The sequence below is a fragment of the Chlamydotis macqueenii genome, chromosome 5, assembly GCF_036417535.1.
Source record: "Chlamydotis macqueenii isolate bChlMac1 chromosome 5, bChlMac1.mat, whole genome shotgun sequence".
Classification (NCBI taxonomy): domain Eukaryota; kingdom Metazoa; phylum Chordata; class Aves; order Otidiformes; family Otididae; genus Chlamydotis; species Chlamydotis macqueenii.
In genome coordinates this window covers 26,083,681-26,105,488 of record NC_141560.1, presented here as the reverse complement: position 1 = coordinate 26,105,488, position 21,808 = coordinate 26,083,681, and the positions used below count along the sequence as shown (strand labels likewise).

Here is a 21,808-nt window from a genome sequence, read left to right as displayed (position 1 = left end):
CCTGCCGCCGCCGCCGCCGCGACCTCCGCGCTCCCGCCTCCCGCTTCTCGCCCCGGGCCCGCTTCGGCCCCCGCTTCACCCGCCTTCCATCTGAAACCTTCGAAATTGCTTAAAAAAATACAGGTAACGCGTGTGGTGCTCGGGCCCACGGCCGGCCTGGGGAGATCATCCACATTTTTAATGAAATGGTTGCAGATTGGGGTAGCACCCGTAAAGCCTCTGTGAAGCAGAAGCTGCCTCGGCTCTCGACAGAGAAGTTACTTTACTCCCCAAGACGGTTATTTTCCTAAAAAGCTTTCGATTATTTTTTTTGGTAATTAAAAAACCTCTGAAGTAACCAATTCACATAAAGTAAGTCGTTACTGTTCCTTACCACACAGATGTCAACTTTTGGTTTTGCTTAACTGTACTACACAAAATACACATTGTTAAAAAAGAATTGCTGCAAGGGAGAGCACACGGATGAACACCACAGTGGTGTCCCAGGGTCAACGGTCGCTGGAACGGTAGGGCCCCTGCGATGGGTACACATTTTGCACCAGTAACGCAACATCACAGTGTCCCTTACTGTGCCACTAGTGATTCGTGACTTTTCTTTCTAACCAAGACAAAATAAACTGAAAGCTTCAAAAATAATATTTTAGATCTGGAGTCGCAACAACTTCTCTGTCGTAAAGAAGTATTAGCAACCTTAACCTTGTAAGTGATTTATTTTCTCCATAGCTGATGCACACCATCATCATGTCAGTATTTTGTTTCCAAAGTTCATCAGTTTCCACACACGGGAAAGCAGAGCTGAACAGTGGGGAACATTCACATTAGGACAGGTGAACCTACATTTACAGGAGACGACAGAAGCTGAAGCACAAACCCCTAAAACCAGGTACGACAAAGCCTGGTTAGCTCTTATCCCACTACCTTGGGAAGATGCTTTATTGCTTACAGCATGAAACAACAAGCGGGATTCCTTGCAACGTGAGGGTTAAAGAGCTGTTAAGCATTATATGCACCTATTTTAAAAGTGAGTATCTTATCAATCAAAGTTTATTTGCTGTGCATCATAACTGTTTCCATACAAAGATGATGTCCTTCCAAGCAGGAAGGATGGCATGTCAGTTTTAGAATAAAGGAGCTTGCAGGAATGCATGAAAAAGCTCAGACATGTTCTGTTCAGGATCTTTCACCCCTCCACTGCAAGGGGAGTACCTGGCAAAATGTCATCTACCAAATAATAATAATTTTTAAAAATCTACGTGGCAAAATCTCAGGAAAATGGGATTAAGAAATCTGGAACAGTTGCAGAAAACCAGAATTGAAAAAGTCAATCTTCATTTTTCCAATTTGAAAAGTAGAGTTATTTTGCCTGTTATTATCTACAGTATCATACAAATTCATCCATAAAATGATAACAGTAGTAGCTACAATCAGGTTTAGCCACCCCATAGCGTTGCCGTTACTACGCTTTGAAAAGCAGGGCAGTAAGTCTCACAGCAAGATGCCCCTAAGGAAAGAAACAGCTTCTGCCCACTCAAGTTTATTGGAATATGACTGAAGAATATACACCCGACTTCACACTGAATTTTTAACTCAAGTATTTAAAGAAATCACACCACCTAGAGGCAATGGGCCATTCTGCCTCTCACAAATTCATTACTGAAGGATGAATTTGGTTAAGGCTACTAGGCACGCTGTCATTTAAACCAAACCACAGCAAGCATCAGCCTCCGTTCAAAGATCTCATTGATGGTTTTCACAGTCAATACAATACATTGATTGTGTTACTCACACAAGGAAAGAGCAGCCCACACTGAGAAGGAAGAAATGGCAAGGCATCTACAGGGTTAATTATAATTAAGAAGACAACACCATGAGATTCCAGTTACATGTGTATAGCAAGTATCTTACACCTTGGGGAGGATTATCCAAATAAAATATATTCAGGGGAAAATAAAAGATTGAGCAGCTGGTATGGGTGAGAAAACCCTAGAGGGTAAAGCTCTGCAGCAGATCAGACCAGAGCTGGAAAACACAAGCACGCCCTCCCCTCTGCCTGCTTCGGCTCTGTGGCAGCTGTAGGAACAGCACACCCCCCCATAGAACCAGGAAAAAACAAGTCCATCTCATTACAGTTCCAACAGAATCTCCTGGTGCAGCTTATGCGAAGATCACATAATGCAACTGATATAAAAGCTCAGGGAAAAGGTATCTCAGGATTACCAGCTACGAAAGGAAATTAAGTGACAGGAAACCACAGAAGTGAGACAAAGCAATGTGAGTATGGTTCTGTCATTGCCTTTTTTGAGTAACATGCCTCCAAAGGAAGTTATTCAACATGTACATTTTATTGCAAAGTCTGAACTACAAGAAGTCAGATGGGTCCTTCAGGACACAGCAGCTTTCTCCAAACATGAGCTAAACAAGTGATCCTCATAGCAAAGATCACTGGGAGGGACACCTGGAGACCGCAGCTCCTCTGGCAGGCTGTGTCAGCAAGCTGGAAGTGCAGAAGCTAATACCTTGAGTTTAAGGTGATAAACCACACGGACCTCTGGCAATAGAAGTCGTCAGGCATCAGTTCTTGCGATTTTGCAGAAAGTTTAAGCAACTCCTAGCTCCTGCCAGTGCAACAGACTTCCAGTGCAAAGCAAAATAGACTTCCTACAAACACTGCTGAACAAATAAAAGTATTTTAGTGCTGCAGCAAAAGGTTTACGAAAAGGTCCAAGAAATGCCAACAGGCAGTTTTTCTAAATCCTCTGCTTTTTCCATCTTCCTCAGGGAAAGGCAGGCCTGCCGGAGCCACCACACCACCACCAGCGGTGGTTTGGGGGAGCAACAACAGAACAAGCATGAGCCTGACAAATTTTTCAGGTGGAGAAGGGGCAGCAGACAAAAATACCAACACTGAACTCCTGCAGTCTTCACCAGACTCAACTTTTTTTCTCCTGTGAAAGATGTAAGATGTATCCATTTCAGGTTTGAGCTGTCTCCCTCCCAACAGCCACCTTGAACGTAGGGGAAATTCATTTCCCAGAGACTGTGTTCACTGAGGGCAAGGCCATCTCAGGCATCTGAAAGACAAGTACAGTGGTGGGATACAACCAAAGAGATGAGAGAGACAGAAATACATCACATGAACTGGCAGGGACTGGAGAGAGGCCACACTACTTTCTCAAACCTCTGCTGTAGGACCCCAAGAAATGCACAGGCAAAAATCCCCTAATGGTCTCGCCAACCAGTTGCCAAACTAGTTTGAGTTGTAAGTCCCCGGTCTGCCAGTTAGGAGACAGCATAGGTGTTGTACAGTTGGGTTATTTCTCACATACCTGAGCAGCTTGTAAGAAATGAGCAACAGAGTGTGTGAAATGCTCATCCCCTTACGCGTGCACGCACACAGCAGCTGCAGCTGGCACTGCGTACGGGGCGCAGCCTGCGTTGGCATAGCAGGAGGGGGAACAGGCGAAGATGTACCTTACTTAGCAATGCTCACGCGCTGTGTTAAGTAGTGTGGTAATTAAATCGTTAGTCACATTGACAAGTGGGTGGAAGAGGCTGGAAATGTCTGATGCAGTTTGCTACAGGCAATTATAGATTTACCAGCGATGCATCTGTCACACGCAAAGATGGGCTCAGACTCAAGGATCTGCAACAGCTCAACTTTAGCCCATTTCCCAGAAGTAAAATGGAATGAAGACACCAGCTCTGCATTTGTACTGCTGTGAAACAGCCCAGACCCACCGCCAACCTACCGCATGAGAACAGCTGTATGATTTCACATACTCAAATATTCATCCAGGCAAGAACTTGCAGAGGCTAATCCTTATCCAGAGATCTGGGAATTTCCCTTCTTGAAATTCTCCCCGATAATACTAGCTAGTTACGTAGCACTGATGTGCCCCCAGTCCTGTTAAGTGGCATATCTCACTTGGCTACTGCGTGACAAAAGGCTTGCAGGCCCAGCAGAGGAGATCTGACAGCAGTTCAGTAAATACCTAACCACTCTCTTCAGTAAGCATCTGCCCCTCACATAGGACCAACTCATCTTTGCAACAATTTAAAATTTCCTCTAAAGCACAAAACTGAAAGTCATTCTATTTGTCTTAGTGAACTAAATTTTACATGGGAGCCAACGGTGAAAAACTGGAACTTATACTCTAGAGCACCAGCCCTGTTTCACTATCAGCCTCAAAATTCCTCCACCTAGAGGGATATAATTAGGAAGGGACAGGAAGAAAGACAACAAATGGTAACCTGTATTAGAGACACCTCGCTAGCTGTGCTGGTCCCACTCCGCAGAGAAGCCCGTGCAGCTGGTACCTTTCCCAAGTCCAGAATTCTCAAATTCTTTAGAAATTAACTTGATAGAGAAACCCAAAGGTTTGTAGGAGGGTCTGTGTACTTGCTGCTTCCTGTGACAGGTCAGCCTGCAGTCAACAGCAGTCAGTAGGAACGTGCACAAAGAGGACAAGACTCACATGGACAACTGAGGTGGGTTGTTTTTCCGCAAAGAAATTTTATTTGAGAAAGTTGACAAAACCCCCCCAACCAGTCATTACAGATAAATCTGTACCAGTCCCCCCCACCTGCTCCCCAGTAACTATACCAGTACAGTGAAGATCGAAATACACTATCATCATTCTGGTGTTGCAACAATCACCTGGGGAACTTAAGGCCTCACCACCATTTGTAAGGTAAAGGTATCTTTGTACTCAGATAAGGACGAGGAGAGGATATCAAAACAGACATGACTGGAAACTTTCTTGTACTGTCTTTTCAAGTTATATAAAAACAAAAGCAAAACCTTAACAGATCTACAGGCTTCAAACTGTAGGACCTAAAACCACCTTCAAATGACTTCTGTAATTCAGTCCTGTGGCATTGCGGCTGTTCTGCATTGTAACAGCTTTCAAAAACATAAAAGGATAAAATGGATGCAAGGGCAGAGGAGTGGACTTGGGTTCTTAATATGGCTTTATCAAAAAAGGAAACAAATTAAAAACAATCTAAGCACTTGCCAGTGGAACTAACAACTCCAGGAACTTGGCAACAGCAAAGGGAAGGCAAAGTACTAATGTATTTGGATGACAGGAGGTCATCTTTTCACCCGCTTTCCCATTGCCTCACGCTGGACAACTGTTTCCTTCCCAGCAGTAGATCAGATTCAGATCAGAAATTAGAAAACCATGCTTTTTTCAAAATGGTAGGCCAGCCCAGGGCCATGACAGCCCCTTCCCTAGCCAGTAGTGTCTAGGCACATGACACCAGAATGCTGTGCTACTGAACCATTTGCTCTGAAGGAATGCAGAGAATGTGAAAGAATTTTAATCACTGCCTAAAGATTGCAGCAGGTAAGTCCAGGAAGTTAACCTGCCTGGTTTTTCCCACCTTGGCTTATTTAACATCATGCCATCTGGATGGCTGAGAAATAACAAGCTGCTTGCTCTCTCTGCAGTACCACACAGGAGAATTACAATTCTGTTGAGGGCACAGTTCAGACCCCCTCTAGACACAGCATTACTGTGTCCCTACCCTGTACTGCTTTTTTGAGTTCATCCACATTATTCCAACAACTCCTCTGCCAAACTGCAAAACACCACTTGCACCCTCAGACCTCAAAGCAGGACACAGGCCCTCATGCTTCGCATAAGCGGCAGCCCACCTTGCTTTCAGGTCTCGGAAAATGAGATTCAGCCAGCTGCCTGCTGGATAAATGTTACACTGTTAGAGGAGAAAAGTCTCCTGCTCAACATAAGACCAAGTTTCCAACCATAACCTGCTCCTATTTGCTCTGTGACTGTATCTGACTGAGGCCTCCTGTCTGCCCGAAAGGCCGTCCCTGACCAACGCTTTCAGGAAAATTTCTTCATCATTTCAGAACAAGAGAGGCAAATTCAAGACAACCACATGGAGCAAGGGCGAGACCAAGGCTGGACAGCTTATTTGAGCAAAGCAGGCTTCTCCTTTCCCAGCTCAAACACGTTCCCAAGCCCTCCTTCCAAGGCTCCCCTTCCTCCAGCTGAACCACCGTTATGTTCAAGTGCCCTGACCTGTCAGCACAAAGACACTGGCTCCCACAGGGAGAAACACAGAGGTCCACGACAGGGACCAAACCTTGGTCCTCCCCCTCTATCCTCAGGCCCTGCTGGAATGATGAATCCTATTGCTTTGCACTCACCTCCATGTGCAGGAGGCTTAGATCCCAGCTGGTCAGAACAGGGAATCCCCCGCTCTGCCCCGGTGCTAGCTGCATGGCACCTAAAGAGCTCAGCAGGGTCAAGTGGCTCAGAGTAACACTACAGTCACAGACAGATGGGAGACATCATAAGCCAAGATTATAAAAGGAGAATAGACAGCGCAAAAACTTACTGCAGCTGTCATGGAAACATCTTTTTTTATTTAAATGCTGCCCCAGGAATCCCCAAACCCATCACAACCTCCCCCACCCTCAATATCCAATAGGATTTCACAAGTCCCCCATTGCCTCCAATGTTTAGGCTCCCCTCCCTCTTTAGGGTCCAAGTATCTGCAGAAAAACTCCAGTCAGTGGGTATCATCTGTGAGACGGCTCCAGCGGGCCAAGGCTGGCTCCCAGCGGTGTCCTGCTGGGTCTGAGAGGACGGGGAGGAGGACTTGCCCCTTTACTCAATCAGTTTCTTGGCCTTGAAGAAGCGACGCAGGTAGAAAACCTGCCAAGTGGCCAGTCCGATGAGACAGCACATGGAGAAAATGCTGAAGTACAGAACACGGGTGTTTGTCGACTCTGAAAGAGACAACAAACCATTGCATGGGAGTCTGACATCACAGGATGCGCTTCAAGAGGGGAAAGTTCCCAGGATTTTCTCTCCCCATCCCTGCAAAACTTCAAAGGCAAGATATCATACAGCATGAAGGCAGGGGCACCCAAGCACCAACAGTACTTGAGAATAAAAGCAGAGGGAACAACGAGAAGGAGAATGAGAGGGAACAAGGTGAAATTGTGGTTAATGGGCAACATTAAATGGTACAGACTAATTCACATTAGGAATGGAGACAGAGAGAAATTATTTCTGGAGATGGGACACACAAGATTAAGTGACTGCTTCAGAAGGAGAGAAATATCAGCACATTTCCCTTACTAGGAACAAAACAGGCAGAGACCACTATAACTGCTTGATCTCCAAATGCTCTCCTAGTAACACATTCAGCAGAGGTAAGGGGTCTCAGACCTCCATCCCTCTGAAGGAGCACACAGTCTCTTACCATTCGTGTCCCTCATTTCTTCTTCTCGTTTCTTCATATAGGCAAAGTCGTTAACGATGGACTCTGAAAGATCTTCCAGGCGCCTCAATTCTACTTCCAGAGGCTTCAACTTTTCCACTTTCGCAATCTAGAAAACAGAAGAGTCAGGCAATCACTGAGCCAAAACCAAAAGCTCCCACATGGGTTTTTACTGCCAGTCTGAACCACTCCTCACATACTGCAAATCTGGGGCATACTTCCCCTAGGGAAACACCTCTACAAGCCAGAAACTAACACGGCATAAAACACTATCACTTCTCCCCCCTGTTCTCTGAAACACACCTTCCTACTACCCCTCCTACACAACGGAGGAGCACAGTATGCATACAAGCACGTTTCTTCCTTATTCGGCCTAATGTTAGCTTATTCACAGTTGGCTCCTGAGGAGTGGGCAGAAGAGCTTGCCACATGACTAAACCTCCAGTGAATAGAAGTCACAGGCTGAGATACAGGTGACTAACTTACATACGTATACGACATTTTCTATAGGCACACCGGATGTTAGCACCGAGACTCACTTTGCTAACTGTTGCCAGATGCCCCAGAAAGCCTGATTCCCAGTAGCAGTGGTTTGATTACACCCGCAAGAGCTCAGGGCTTTTATCACTTAGACTGATAACCTCAAGGGCAGCCTGCGCTCTTGGTAGGGACCACGCAGCTACGGAGCGCTCCGTCTGCCTGGAGCCACCAGGTGACGCTGCGGGAATACTTACTGGGCGGGCTGCCTGGAGCCAGTCTGGGGGGAAGGAAAAAAAACAAACAAAAAAAGAAAAATCTTCTCTCATAAAAAAAAAAAAAAAATCTTCTCTCATAAAAGCTGGCTTTATAGGACATCATTTTTGTGCAGAACATGCAACTCATAGTCCTACAAGGCACAGATTTGTATCCAAAAAGAAAAATCCACAGGGAATTCAATTAGGAAGCACAGTCCACAGCAGCAACTATTTAAAGTTGAACGTGTAAACGCACATCCCGGCCTCAGCCCTGGCTGTAACCTGACTACACATTATGTAAAATCTGTGACACAGGACACTACTCAAAGGAAGTTAACTGCAATTCCTACCACTGCTACAGCGTTGGGCTTAGGTCACTCTGGTTCTTGCACAGAATTTGTCACTATTACCAACGAGCAACAGACCCCTGCCATGAAGGCCAGATGCTGTGTCCACTAGCAATGCAACAGAAGAAAGATGCGCGACAGAAAACTACAGAAAACACATGCAGCGCCCACAGCTCACCACCAGCCTCACTGCCACACAGGATTAACCTGACATAAGCTGCAGAAAAGCATCCCCCAGTGGTCTGGGTGCCGATAGGCAAGCAACACGGGCACTCAGGGTGCAGGCATCCCCGAAACGCCGCTTCCAGAGGCAGCTGCTCGGGCGTTGGAGCCCATCTGAACAGATGCTCGTGACGAGGCCAGTGCTAGCTAATCAGCCATTTCACTGAAGGGTCTTCACGTGACACCTGTATCCTGGCAAGCTGCAGGCCATGAAGCAGTCATCTGAGGATTTTTATGCTGAGGTGAGCTGTATCTTACAGCTCTGCCAGCACAGCAGTGTCAGTTTGGAGTGTGTTTGTGAGGAGTAAGAAACAGGAGGTTAAACCCCTCCCACTTTCTAGCCAATAGGCTGTACTGACAACATCCTGTGGCCTGGACAGGTATCTGCCAGCAGAACTTTGCTGTAAAACTGGCACCAGTGTAAGCGTGCTATGGCCCAGACTGCTGACAGCTAGACCAGCAGGTCTGTAATACATACAAGGACTCGGCAGCTCTACTGACAAGCTAACCCCATGTTGAGGAGGGCACTTTTCCTCATTCACAGAGGGCTACAAAGGTTCCACTGGAAAAAAACAAGGCTTGTCTTCTCCATCCCGCATCTCTTCAGCTGCTCTAGTGTAGCTAGAAACATCTGATAGCTACTTTTAGTCCTGCACATACTCCAAGACGCACATCCTGGAACCTCTTTCATCCCTAGTGAAGCCAATATGCAGAGCTTCAAGGGATTTTATAAAAAGCCAACCAAGCATCTGTGATGGTGGAACACCATCATCCTAGAAGGAACATCTAGACCACCAGAACAATTAAGACAACAACTTCACTGAATTTCTCAGGGGCTACTCAAAGTTTAGTCAAAGCTAACTCTTCTTTCTAGCACAGAAAGAGACACACTGTAGCCAAGAATTGTCAAGAAATAGCTGATCTGGAAAGGAACCTAGATCACCAAGCCTTCTTTGTGTCCTCTAAAAAGTCTTTTTGCTATCTTCGTTTCTACTTATTGAATGGAGAAAGTTATTCCTCCCTACCCTAGAGAACTAAGGTATGACACTGCCATGCAGTTAGGCCTTCTAACCCAGCTCACTCTCCCAGTTACTTTGCTCCAAGAATGTCTGGATCCTTGAAAGCTTATGCAGCCAGACTTGGACATCATCCCTCCTCTCACTGCATATATCCATGTACAAGCAGGACGGTATCAGTGACCTTCGTTCAACTCCCTGCATCAAGTCTCCTTGCAACAATTTAACAGGAAGAACTCCAGGGGAATACAGGTCACTGGTACCTCAGAATAGATTAACATCACAAGCAAAAGGCTCAAAAAGGCAGCAGCTCCAAGAGAGAAACCTGAGCAACAGTCCTCCCCTCTGAGGCCTTATAGCAACCTGTCAAGTCAAAACCCACAAATACTACAGCAACCTGGGGAGAGAGAGAGGATGAGAAAACACCCTGCAAAGCAGTGTGGCTAAACATCCGTAGCAGCTGTACAAACAGTAAACCAGTTTGAGTACTTTGCAGACACGCTGCTCAACAAGGCTCAAAACAGTCTGCCACTCTGAGAGGTCCTCACAAGTCAAGGATGCTTGCCAGTGCTGCCAAGATCTGCATCTGGTATCCGGTGGGACTGCAAGTCTAAATTCTTCTTTACCCACGGACCTTTTCCATAGATCTAACTACACTGACGAGCATAACAGATATTCACTGTTATTCCAAGACAGTTGTATCAGTACAACCAGTGAGTACGTAGATATATGGGCATAAGAGAACCTTTAAGCATAGGGACATGCTTCTAGGTAGCACTAGAGTAGTGTAACTGAGAGTATGCTGTGGGGTTGTATTTAAAGAGATTCTGTAAATGTAGTCACCATAATCCTCCCAGTTACACTCTCGGAGTCATCCCATAAGATTTCAACATCTTGTAATCCTTCAGCAGCTGGTTGCCAGACAGCTGACCCAACAATTGCTCTGCCCTTCCCTGACCCGAAGTGCTTTTTCACTCTTCATATAGGATGTGCTCTAGACTGACTTAAGCCACGTAGGACCAGCTAGCCCAAAGCTCAAAAGGATACAAAAACTCCAGCATGCCCACCTCAGAAATGTGTTCATTTTCTAACTGGCACCATATGCAGCTTCCTCTGCTACTGACTCTCCTCCCTAAGGCATCCCCCATGCTGTTGTGCACAGTGGACACAGCAATCATCTGCAGGAATCTTTCCCCGCCAACAACTCTAATTTTCTCAGGCACAGCCTCTGCGCTGAGGACTGACTGATCCCAAATTCTAGTGAGCCAAAAGCATAGTAGCAGCCATCAAAATTCAGCATCCAAACCAGCCAGGACTGTCCCAGCCACAAAGCAACTGCTATTCCACACAGCTGGCTCTTGGGTCTAAGAAAGCTATGTCCTCCTAAGATGGAAACATTTAGGCTTTACGTCTATTTGCAATGTCACACCTTCAAACCAAATACTCATTTCACATCAGCTGCTACTCTGCCAAACACCTATACATCGATACACTGCCAGTTCTTAGAAATACACAAGCGCCATTTCAGGGCTGTTGAGCCAGAACATTTACAGTCAGGAACATAAGAAAAGTAACAATGTAACTTGATCTTTAGGAGGACCTGGTACTAACCTAAAATGCCCTCTGCTGCTGGGGCTGGGGAAACTTCACATCTCAGTCTCTTGTTGCCTCTAATGTCTATGCCCAGAAGCTGGGTCACACTGTTCTAGCAAAGAAATTCACACATTAGGCTCCAGTTCCCAGAGTACAGTTAATTTTAGTTGATGTTTATCTTTTGTTTTCTCCCCTAACACAAAAAGCTTCGCTGGAATTGCAGGTTGCAGGCAGGCTTTCATCACCACTGGGAAAACAGCTTCCCATCATGAGCCCCAGAGCTACAAATGGCATCACGTGAGTGCTGGGAAAGGGGAGCCTGCAGTGCAGGCAGCCAGGGGACATACCTCCTCGTAGTTCTTTGCTTCAACTCCATGCTTCATATCCAGAATCACGAGCTGGTCCGGCATCCTCCCTGTTCCTGGAAGCATAATGAAAGGATTCATTGTGCAAAACATTCAGCCTGCCAGGAAATCACTAGCTCTCCCCACCACTGCGGAAGAACTCACAACATCCCTTCCCTCCCTCCATGTCTGCAGCTAACTGCGGAGGCAGCACAGTCCAGCCTAAAAATACAGAGACTTCACAATAAATCCTGGCTGAAGGAGAACCTCCCAAAGATAATGAGAACAAGCTGTAACTAAAAGTGCTAAGTGTGTGTAGGATGCAAATCACTGTAAAAACTGCAGAGGATTAGAAGATGAATACCAGCTGCTGGCAAAAGACAAGTCATCAGAGGGACAAATATTCAACTGGGAAGCCCACGTTCCTCCTAGCAGGAAATGCACCAGCAACTTGAAGTTACTGGGGTTGTAAATGATTCTACATTCAAAGGAGTGGAAGGTTAGCTGCTCTAATTGAAGAATATGGCATATAGGGACTAGTGACCCTCGCATGCTGCAGTATCTGCAAAAATGAAGGTAATCCCTTTACCAAAATATCTTTTCAGGGAAGAACAGCTCCGATGTCCGAGACCTACACTGCTAATGCAATCCCCAAGATAGCAGAGGGCTTCTGAAGCTGGGAAAACGCCACTTCAGAGAACTGCCAGCTGGAGCCGCACAAACAGCGAGTAGGATAAGACTGCTGTCAACAGCAGAGTAGGCATCTTTTGAGGCTGTAGCCCCCAAGCTATGGACACCTATGGCTAATAGCTTCTTTTAACTGCTACAGTCACATCTGAGAACACTGACAAGAGCAAAAAGAAATATATAGGATAGGCATATAAGATACCCTAAAGAATGTAGCACCTCAGCTAACCCAATCATATTCCACTATACCACCCACCAAGGCAACATCTGTACATAACACACTCCCAAATCCCAGCGCTTTGGGCCATACAGTTGTCCTCAGCTGGCTGCCAGCAAAACATAAGGTCTGCATTCACCTATACTATGAATTTCAGAGTCTATCCAGGAGCATGTCCAATACTCACACTTTGCCTTAGGAGGCTGCCAGGTGGACATTCCCTCAGCCCACAGACAAATTCAATGTACAAGTTACACTGGGTCACTCCAGTCAGAGTTAGAAAGATACTCCAGATCTTCAGGACAACATCCCCAAATTTTCTCTATACCCACTGAACAGCTCTTCAGCACCAGAGTGCAATCACCTTCACCTTCTACTGCTAGCAAGACATGGAATAACCTACTGACAAGATGGTCCATATCAACTACAAACTCTTTCTTAAATTGCCTGAGGGATACAGGAGCTCAAAATTCAAACTCAGCTACGTAAGAGCCCAATGGATAAATTTGGATTATAATGGGATGGTTTTGGTTTTCTTATGAAAGGTTGGTTACTCTAAAAACAAACTCAAATCCCAGCACTGTTCTTTAACAGACAGGCTGTTAATATACAACCACCCAGTGCCCCTTTCTCCAACCACAAGTTTTGACCGCTTATGCCATACATATACCCAGCACGCCTGGAGACTGGCAGGAAGGACAGCCAACAGTAGCTGCAGAAGAAAATTCAAAGCACACAGTTCAGTGAGAGGTTTTTTAACATTGTTTAAATTACAGCAACTTGGGTGGAGAGCTGGAGCTTCCAGGAAGAGATGAGAAAGATGAAAAGGCCAGTGAACAGGAGAACAGAACTGGAAGGATTAATTTGTCAGGCTGGAAGGGAGAGCTGCCAAAAGGAAGCAGAAAACTTAGAGCTGCTGGGTGCAAAGGGATAGAAAGCAAGAGATTAACGTCGTCAGGGACTGGCCTGGAAAAACTCAAGCTGCTCTTCTACAAGTTTACTAAGCACTAGGCAGCTCCCTTCACTCATCAGATCCTCAGTAACTCCCTGCTCCTCCTGCAGCCAGGGCTCACCAGAGCAGACCAGACCAGCAGCAAAGAGAAAAACAGTTAAGACCCAGAGATCTTGAAGCAAACTGATATCTACATCCCCCAGGAGGTCTTTAAGAGGTCATCTCACATGAGCACAGAACTGTTTCCTGGGAGATTAGGGGAGCTCCTAATCTGCAGAGTCAGTGGAAAAACAGGATGGTTGAATTTTACGTAAAAAAATTTTCCCACAGGAATTAAAGAAAAAATGAGCCATAACACTCTTAAGAAAGTTTTGGAAGAGAAGGATTATAGAATGAGCAAAGAGGTAAAGATTAGCATGCAGAGCTAATCTTTACAGAAAAGCCCTACAGAGGGCCATGTAGTGCAGGCCAGGCTGTTCTCAGAGATCAGCATACAGTGGGAGAGTAAGAGTGCCTGGGAACAGAGCCCTGGTCGGGAAGATAGGACCCTTCCAGCCTGGAAGAGGGGAAAAAAGCCTGTCATCAAACACCCATAGCTACAAGAAGCACCCCAATAACTCCTCCACTCTGATGAGGTGGGCTTTCTAACTATGATCTCCTTCTCACTTCCTCTTCCTCATTTCTGTGGTTAAGGATTGAGAAATCCCAGTTGCTTAGAACCCTCAGGTCCCAACGGCTCTGGGCTTCCTCTACCAACAGTTTTTCTCTTCCAGTACTCCACCAACGTCCTCCCTGGCTGCCGCACTACAAGTCCTGATCACTTACTTGATGAGACTGTGGAAAAAAATGCCTCTAAAGAGAAACATGGGGATAAAACAGCACTTGGTCAGTTGCCCCAGTTCCCATGCTGACCTTACAGAGGAAACAAAGCGCTGCCTTGTGATGTGATTACTTCTTCCACAGTACCTTAAACAAGTCCTGCAGATAATCAAGCCTTGCAGTGCCACCTCCCTTACTTTAATAATTCCTTGCTACCAGCACGAGCATGGGAAATCTGGAGATACTTATCACGCAGCATCTCTCTTTAGCAAGGAATTTGGGGCATCTGGGTCCAAAAAGAAAACGGCAGCTTGGAGGCTCCCAAAGAGAAAGCCTCCAGAAGAGGATTCAGCTGCTCAGTTGAATAGCTTTAGATTTTGGCACCTCAGTACCCACTGGTCACCAGCTAGAAGCTGCACTTTGAAGTATTTTATCCTGATCAGTACTGAAAGTGTTACAACAAGCTTGCAACAATACAAGGGAGCCAGGGAACAAACATTTGCTACAATCAAAAGAGCTATAAAGGGGCTCAGTCTAGGCAAGAAACCTCTGCTCACAAGCACTGAAATAAGAGTCTAGACACGACTAAAGAAAGAAGCCTTTCCCACTTCAGTGTGTGATCACATGGAAGCTATGAAAGGAGTTGTGGGACTGTCTGGAGACCACACAAATACCCAGGTGTTGGACAGTAAATAGCATGAGTGACCCCCGGATGAGTCAGTAGTGCCTGAATGTCTCAAAGCATCAAGAAGCATTTGGAAGCCCTACCTTTGGGGTTAAATCCTGAGCATTTGGGGTCACTGTCTTATCTATAAAATACTATAGAAGGTTTAAATACTAATATCTGTAAAATACTACAGGTGTTACAAGCCAGATCCCTCCCAATCCCAGCAAAGAAGACAGCCTTCTCTTTCTGCAAAATTCTCTTCAGCTTGCAAACTATTTGTATCTCGTATGTGGAGCAGAACAGCAAAACAGAGGCTGCCTTTCAATAGATATGAGGAATGCTGCTAGCAGCTGCTCTGTGAAATGCTCTGGAATCTTTCAGGGTAAGACCTAAGAAGGGAGCAGAACTCTGACAGTGACTATGAAAAGATGTGAGTATCGACGAACTTGCATGCGCTTACACCACCACACATGAGACTAGAGCCTACGTGTTGTCTGTTTTCAGCACATTTGTCCTGCAGTTGAGCCCAGCCACTCAAAGCAGCATATGCGTCACACTCACAGGAAACAAGCCTCAGTGCTCGTTAGGCAACCACCCCTACAGCACAAATGTAAGGCTGACGTCCTGCTCATTTCCCCTTCCCTTTATTGACCACTTAAGAGAGCGGTTGTGGGTGCAAACCAAGGCCATGTTCTCTATACACACACATACCCCAACCCCAGAAAATGGCTGCTAACCTAACGCAGGATTGCTGCCAAATACACACTGTGGAGAGATCACATTCCACCAAATGGGGAGCGACAGTCAGCTGGGGAAAAAGACTGAGTCCTGGAAATGATGGCATCCTGCTCTGGCCTGGCTGGACTGCAAGATAGGGAGAAGCATGAGAAGGGCAAAAGAGGGGTGGTTTGCTCCCCAGCGCTGCCAGTCTGCGGGAGGAACATATGATTCCCCTTTCAGAGGAAACCCAAGTACCCTACGTGACAGCCACAGAGGATTATTTAACTTCAAATGCAACACTGACAGCAGATACTCTGCAGTGAGACTGCCCACAACATCAGCTTTAAAAGGGAAACAGTGTTCTGCCAACCACGCTCAGGATCACTTCACCTATACCCACAACCCATGTATCTACACAAACTTGTTGGGAAGCTTGAAGCAGCCAACAGACTTTTCACTTCACTTACCCACAGGAAGCTTGCTCTCAAAGCAGGCCTCAAACATATCATAGTCTTCAGTGGTGAAGGCAAACTTGCCCTTAGTGGCATCCTCCTTGGCATACAGGATGTGCCCAGCTGAGTCAGTTATCTGTAAGAGAGGCAACGAGGGTAAGAAACACAGTGCTTCACTGCCACGGGCTCACGCTGCCTGTGCGGGAAGAGTTCTCCTAGCCTCCCCTTCAGATCTGCTGTTTTCTCCTTTCAACAGTTTCCCTCCTGTCTCGTGATCGTATCAATTCCTCCTGTCCTCATCCCCACTCCAGAAGCTGACAAAGTCAGAGCACCTCTCAGGTGACTCTTAAATTAGACAAGAGAAAAAAAACAAAAACAAACGCAACCAAAAAACAATCAACCAACCAACCAAAAAAACCCTCAGACCGAAAACCACCCTAATTCGTCTTCCTCCTATAACCCCTAAATGTAGACTACGTTTAGGAACTCTAGCTGAACCAAAATGTTATTCATTGCCTTCATTTTGCAAGCAAAATTCATAAATTCCCATAGCAACAGAGATGTGGAGAAGCCTTATGGGACAAAACAAATACTCATTCCCCAGATGATGAAATGGAGGAGGGCACATCTATTCCTCTAGACATGAACCATCAGGTGGCCCTGGGTTATACAAGGTTCAGGTGCCAAGATCTATAAAAGTGGCCACTTAAGAGGACAATTCAGACTACACAGACAGAATAATGACTGCTTTGCACTAAGTCTATGAAATTACTAAGGACAGGCAAAAACTGTAGGTCTACAAAAATGCTTCAGCAAAGAGTAAAAAAAGGACACACATTTTGTGATGTAGACTTGAGAATCATTGTGCTCAGTTAAAGGCTCCATCCAGTTGAAATACTCTGACCATGGAGAGAGGTGAAAAAAAATTGACGGCATTTATAAAAAAATTGAATACTGTGTGAAAATCAACAGTACGTGTTCCACTGGAATGCCTCCCAGTTTCCCTCATCTGTATCCTTCAACAGGTATATCTGAAAAAGCATGGGTGCTGAAGTTACTAGGGTCTTTGAAAGTCTTAGAGGTGAAAAGACTGAAAAGCCTGGGAATAATTTTAAAGGCATATAAGACAGAAGTATATAAAATAATTTGTGGTACGGAGAAGGTAAGTCAGACATTCTCCTTCACTCCGTCTTACAGCAGAAAAACAGCCTCGTTTCCCTGGATAAAGGCCACACAAAAGGGCAATGTACCCAAAATTATTCTAAGGAAACACTCTTCTGTCTTCTTATTAGAACACCTAATTAACTCCCTGCCACAGGATACGACTGATGCTGGCAGCCTGCTGGACTCAGAACAGATGCGGAACTTCACATGGATAATGACAGTTGCGGCATTAGGCAGGAAAAAGAATACAGTATATAGATCCTCATGCCTCAGGGTAGAAACCATAGCAGGCAAGACTTTAGGAACAAGCTGCTTCTACATACAGATTATCCCATAATTGTCTGTTATGGGATTTGCTGTAGCTTCCCCTGCACCATATGGTATTTGTCAGTGTTCGAGAACGAGGAGCACCGCTCTCGTCGCGCGCTGCAGTTCCTGCTCTGAGCTCTACCTGTATTCATGCGGTGAGCAGGAGAAAGCACGCCTGCGCAGTCAGGCACAGGCAGCTGCATTGCCATCCCCCTGCCACAAGCCACCTCCTGTCTGGAAGCCACTGGACTGTCAGAAGCACCCAGCTCAAGTCAGCGGCCCTGCTGGAGTGCTGGACATGCAGACAGGGTGTTTAAAGCACTTGTTTTGGCCGCCATACGGTGCACACTATTCAATGGAGCAGCCCTGATTAACCGAGATGCTAGCCTCATCAGGGTGACATCACATAATCTGCACACGGGTTCTCCATCCCAAGAAGTGGTGACAAGAAAACACTAAAGAAAGCTCTCAGATGTCCCTATTGTTTTGAGCACTCTTCCCTTAGGGCTTTCTAGAGACCAGAGCTAATCTTTAGCTACAGAATATTATACAGCTTGATCCATTTTTGCCCTTTGCAGCTCTAGCAATAGCCTGCTTATGAACTGGATTCTGGACAGTAAAACCTCCGCATTCATCAGAACTGAAAAGCCTGACCCAAGTCAGCCAAATGCGCTGCCCATTCAGCCAGGCGTGCGGGGGTGGGAGAAGCTGCTAATAGCCCAGCCAGAACACTTGTGGGGGAGTTGACCTGAAAGGGATTTTTCATGCTATTCTAACGTTATTTACGGTAACGCAACTCCCTACAGACAGGGCATTGTTCACCCTCCAAAAACAGCCTGACGCTTCCACAAACGGCCAGCCTCGACAATGAGGCAGAGGCACATGGCCTGGCATAAGCGAGACCTCAGCCGCCCTGACGCCGCTTCTTGGCAGCCAGCTGGCAGAGCACCCGGATTCCTCCAAAACAGAGGGTGCCACTGTTAGTGCTGGGGTATCACACACACAAAACTGAGCTCACCGGCAGGAACCGTACTGAACCCGGTCAGGATTAACTACTGACCTCCTACGTTCGGTGGCCCGATCCAGGGGACCGAAGCAGGCGATCCAGTGTAGAAGGAGCAAGACCACCGGCAGACGTGGTGTCTTGATCTAACTTTTCCCACACAAACTGAGACACAAAAAGAAGTATGCACCTGACAGAGGGGTTACAGCACTTACAACAGGCCCAGCACGTCAGGAGGCCGCAAAACACCTGAACAAGAAGGAAAGCAAGAATTGCATAGATTATTGTTTCTCCTTTGTAGCTTTTCAAACTAGTACAAGACTTTATCTTATTTTTGTTTTACAGTTCCAGTAAAACACAACTTCCATGAGCAGTCCTACCTGGATTCTAGCTTCAGCAGCAAAGCCAGACTAAGACTCAAGCACTGAATTCACTGCTTCACCACCTTCCCAGACAAGTCCTCTGTCATAAAGGTAAGTTCTGTAAGAGACTGTGGGGTCAGTTGACCTAAGAGTGGGCCATCAGAGAACCAGGAGGCTCAGTCACCAAGCAGGAAGAGACGGATGGGAACGTGGCACTCGATCCGAAATACAAGCACCTAATTGGGCAAATACTATACCAACAACTTGAAGCATTAATACTACTTGACTCTGCCTATAGCCAGACAAGTTTCCTCTTACAAATGATGTAAACATGTGTTCTGGTTTTGTTTAGTGAGGGGGGGCCTAAGGTGGTAGCTTCTGTAGGAAACTGCTAGAAGTTGCTCCCCGTTGTTCAGTGGACTCAGCCGGGCCTAGGGCGGACCCGCTGCTGGCCAAGGCCGAGCCTATTGGTAGCAGAATGTCCCGTGACAACGCCTCTGCGATAACATATTTAAGAAGGGGAAAACAGGAGAAAAAAAAAAAGAGAAGAGAAGATGTGAAGCAGCTGAGCGGGGGCAGAGATGGGGAGGCGCGAGCCTTGTGGGCCTTGCAGGCCTCACCAGGCAGCCAACTGGGCCCAACTCGGCCCGGCCTGGCTGCAAGAAGTGGAGAGGAGATGAGAAGTTGAAGCAAATAAGATGTAAAAAGGATCCTGAGAGGCGTCTGCCAGCCTGTTGTGAGGAATGGCTGCAGACGCCAAGGTCAGTGAAGAAGGAGGGGGAGGAGTAATGCGGCTCCTGGCCAAGATTCCCCTGCAGCCTGAGGTGATGACCATGGTGGAGCAGGTGCATGGAGCTGCAGCCCATGGAGGTCCATGAAAGAGCAGAGATTCACCTGCAGCCCGTGGAGGACCCCACGCCAGAGCAGGTGGAGGCCTGAAGGCGGCTGTGGCCCGTGGAGGGCCCGCTGGGACAGCTGTTCTGGAGGGACTGCACCCCGCAGAAGAGATGACCCACGCCGGAGCAGTTTCACGAAGGACTGTGGCCCGTGGGAGGGACTCCACGCTGGAGCAGAGGAGGAATGTCAGGAGTTCTTACCCCGACGATGACACAGCGGCGTAAAACAACGTGTGATGAACTGACCGCAACCCCCATTCCCTCTTCCCCCCTTATCTCAAACCTCGAGCCGTTTTTCCTTATATCATCTCCCCCTATTCTCTCGGAGGGTGGGGGGAGTGAGAGAGACTGCGTAGTCTGGTCCTGATCGGGGCTGAACTACAACAACACAGACAGGAAAACAAGATTTTTTTTTAAAAGCAAGAGTCCAGAAACAGCCTTCTCCAGCCATAACCAAACACAACTGTTAATAACCCAAGGCCTTCTGTTGGAAGATGCTGGAAGGGGAAGTTGATTTCAGCAGATCTCAGATACTCACTGAGTAACATGGAGTTCAGAGACTCCTGAGCAAACCATCCTGTCTCTGCATGCTTACCTTTGCAGCCTCTGAGCTCAGACAGAAATAAAAAACAGACAAAAAGCTGTTACGAACCTATTACTTAGCAACAGACCTTACTCAGCTACTTGGGAAAATTGAAAAAAGCCTAGGGAAGGCACACTGTGGACAGAATTAAGGTCAAGCTGTTGAAGTTTTAACAGCTGCTTGTCACATAGGTGTATTATTCACATCCATTCCGCTGACCCTTCTCCCACACTCCCTAAAGATTCCTTAGGATCATTTTCTTCCCCGCAGCAAACACCTGCCTCCCTAAAACTCATGCGAGCCACGGCACGGCGAGACGGGAACAGCCATCCTGCCCACCAAAACGTTGTTTCTAAGCCCTCACCTTCCCCTTTCCCTGGGGCCTTGCTGCTCCAGGCCGCCGTGCCAGGCCGTAGGCCGGGAGGGAGCCCTTGGAAAGCCACGTCACCCTAATTCTTTCTTCCTTACACGGCGTCAGCAGCCTTCCAACAGCCTTATCGCAGCGACCCGTCCCGTCGGCCGCCGTAGAATCCGCACGCCGAAGGCCTTCGGCGTGCGGATTCTATGGCGGCCGACGGGACGGGTCGCTGCGAAGAGATCTTTGGGGAGAAAAAGCTCGTGTTTGGCTCAAGCCAAAATCCTGCCCCGCTACCTCGCTACTCAATACCCCCAGCTGGCAAAGCACCTGGGCCAGCTGGCGGCCCTAAGCGCAAGGCGAACCCTGCCCCATCCCTCCCTCGATGCGCCCCAGGCAGGTGGCCAGGCCCGCTGCGAACCCACGCGTGGGCCGGCGCCACGCGTGGAAAACGTCACCCATCCCCCCGACACACACACGCCCCGCCTCCCGCACGGTCAGGGGGAGGCGGGGCCAGGCTGCCCGCCCCGGGGCCTACCCCCACGCACATCCCCCCCATCCCATCCCATCCCATCCCGTCCCCTCCGCCGCCGCCGCCGCCGCACCTTGAGGTTGGCGGAGGGTCCGGTGGAGGAGCCCGGCGGGGCGCTGATCTCGTACTCGCCCGTGACCAGCGTGTCGCGGTGGATCTCCTCCCGCAGGCACTTCCGCGCCTTGCCCGGCAGCTGGAAGGAAATGGGCCGCGCCGGGCCCACCAGCACCAGCAACAACAACGCCAGGAGCGGGGCCTGCCCGAAGCGGGGGCGGCCGGGCAGCGGCAGCGGCATGGCGGCGGCTCCGGGTGCGGTAGGCCGTGCCTCCGCCACACGTGACCCACGCCGCCACCCGCGTCACGGAGGGGGCGGGCCCGAGGGCGGGGCGAGAGGCGCCAGGCGGGCGCGGGGTGGGGGCGGGGGGGCAGCGACCCCAGCATCCCGCGCGAGAAGGGGGCTCCGCGCCCCCCTGACCGCCGCCTCCTTGGGGTGCGGGTCTGCCGGACCCAGGTGCTGAAGTTTGTCCCTTCGCGTGGGCCAATGTAGTTATTAAGTGGGTGATTAGTGGCCTTAGTT

The 21,808-nt window shown here is 47.8% G+C and overlaps 1 protein-coding gene across 1 annotated transcript; it reads right to left on the bottom strand.

Moving 5' to 3' along the window:
* Positions 1 to 4,489: 4,489 nt before the first annotated feature.
* Positions 4,490 to 21,557, bottom strand: TMED10 (transmembrane p24 trafficking protein 10). The gene is made up of 5 exons (XM_086749109.1): positions 21,305 to 21,557; positions 16,043 to 16,163; positions 11,517 to 11,590; positions 7,240 to 7,366; positions 4,490 to 6,760 (listed from the first exon to the last, which is right to left on the bottom strand). Exons 1-5 carry the CDS (start codon positions 21,524 to 21,526, stop codon positions 6,639 to 6,641), a joined length of 666 nt encoding a protein of 221 aa, XP_086605235.1. The 5' UTR covers positions 21,527 to 21,557; the 3' UTR covers positions 4,490 to 6,638.
* Between the last annotated feature and the right edge of the window lie 251 nt (positions 21,558 to 21,808).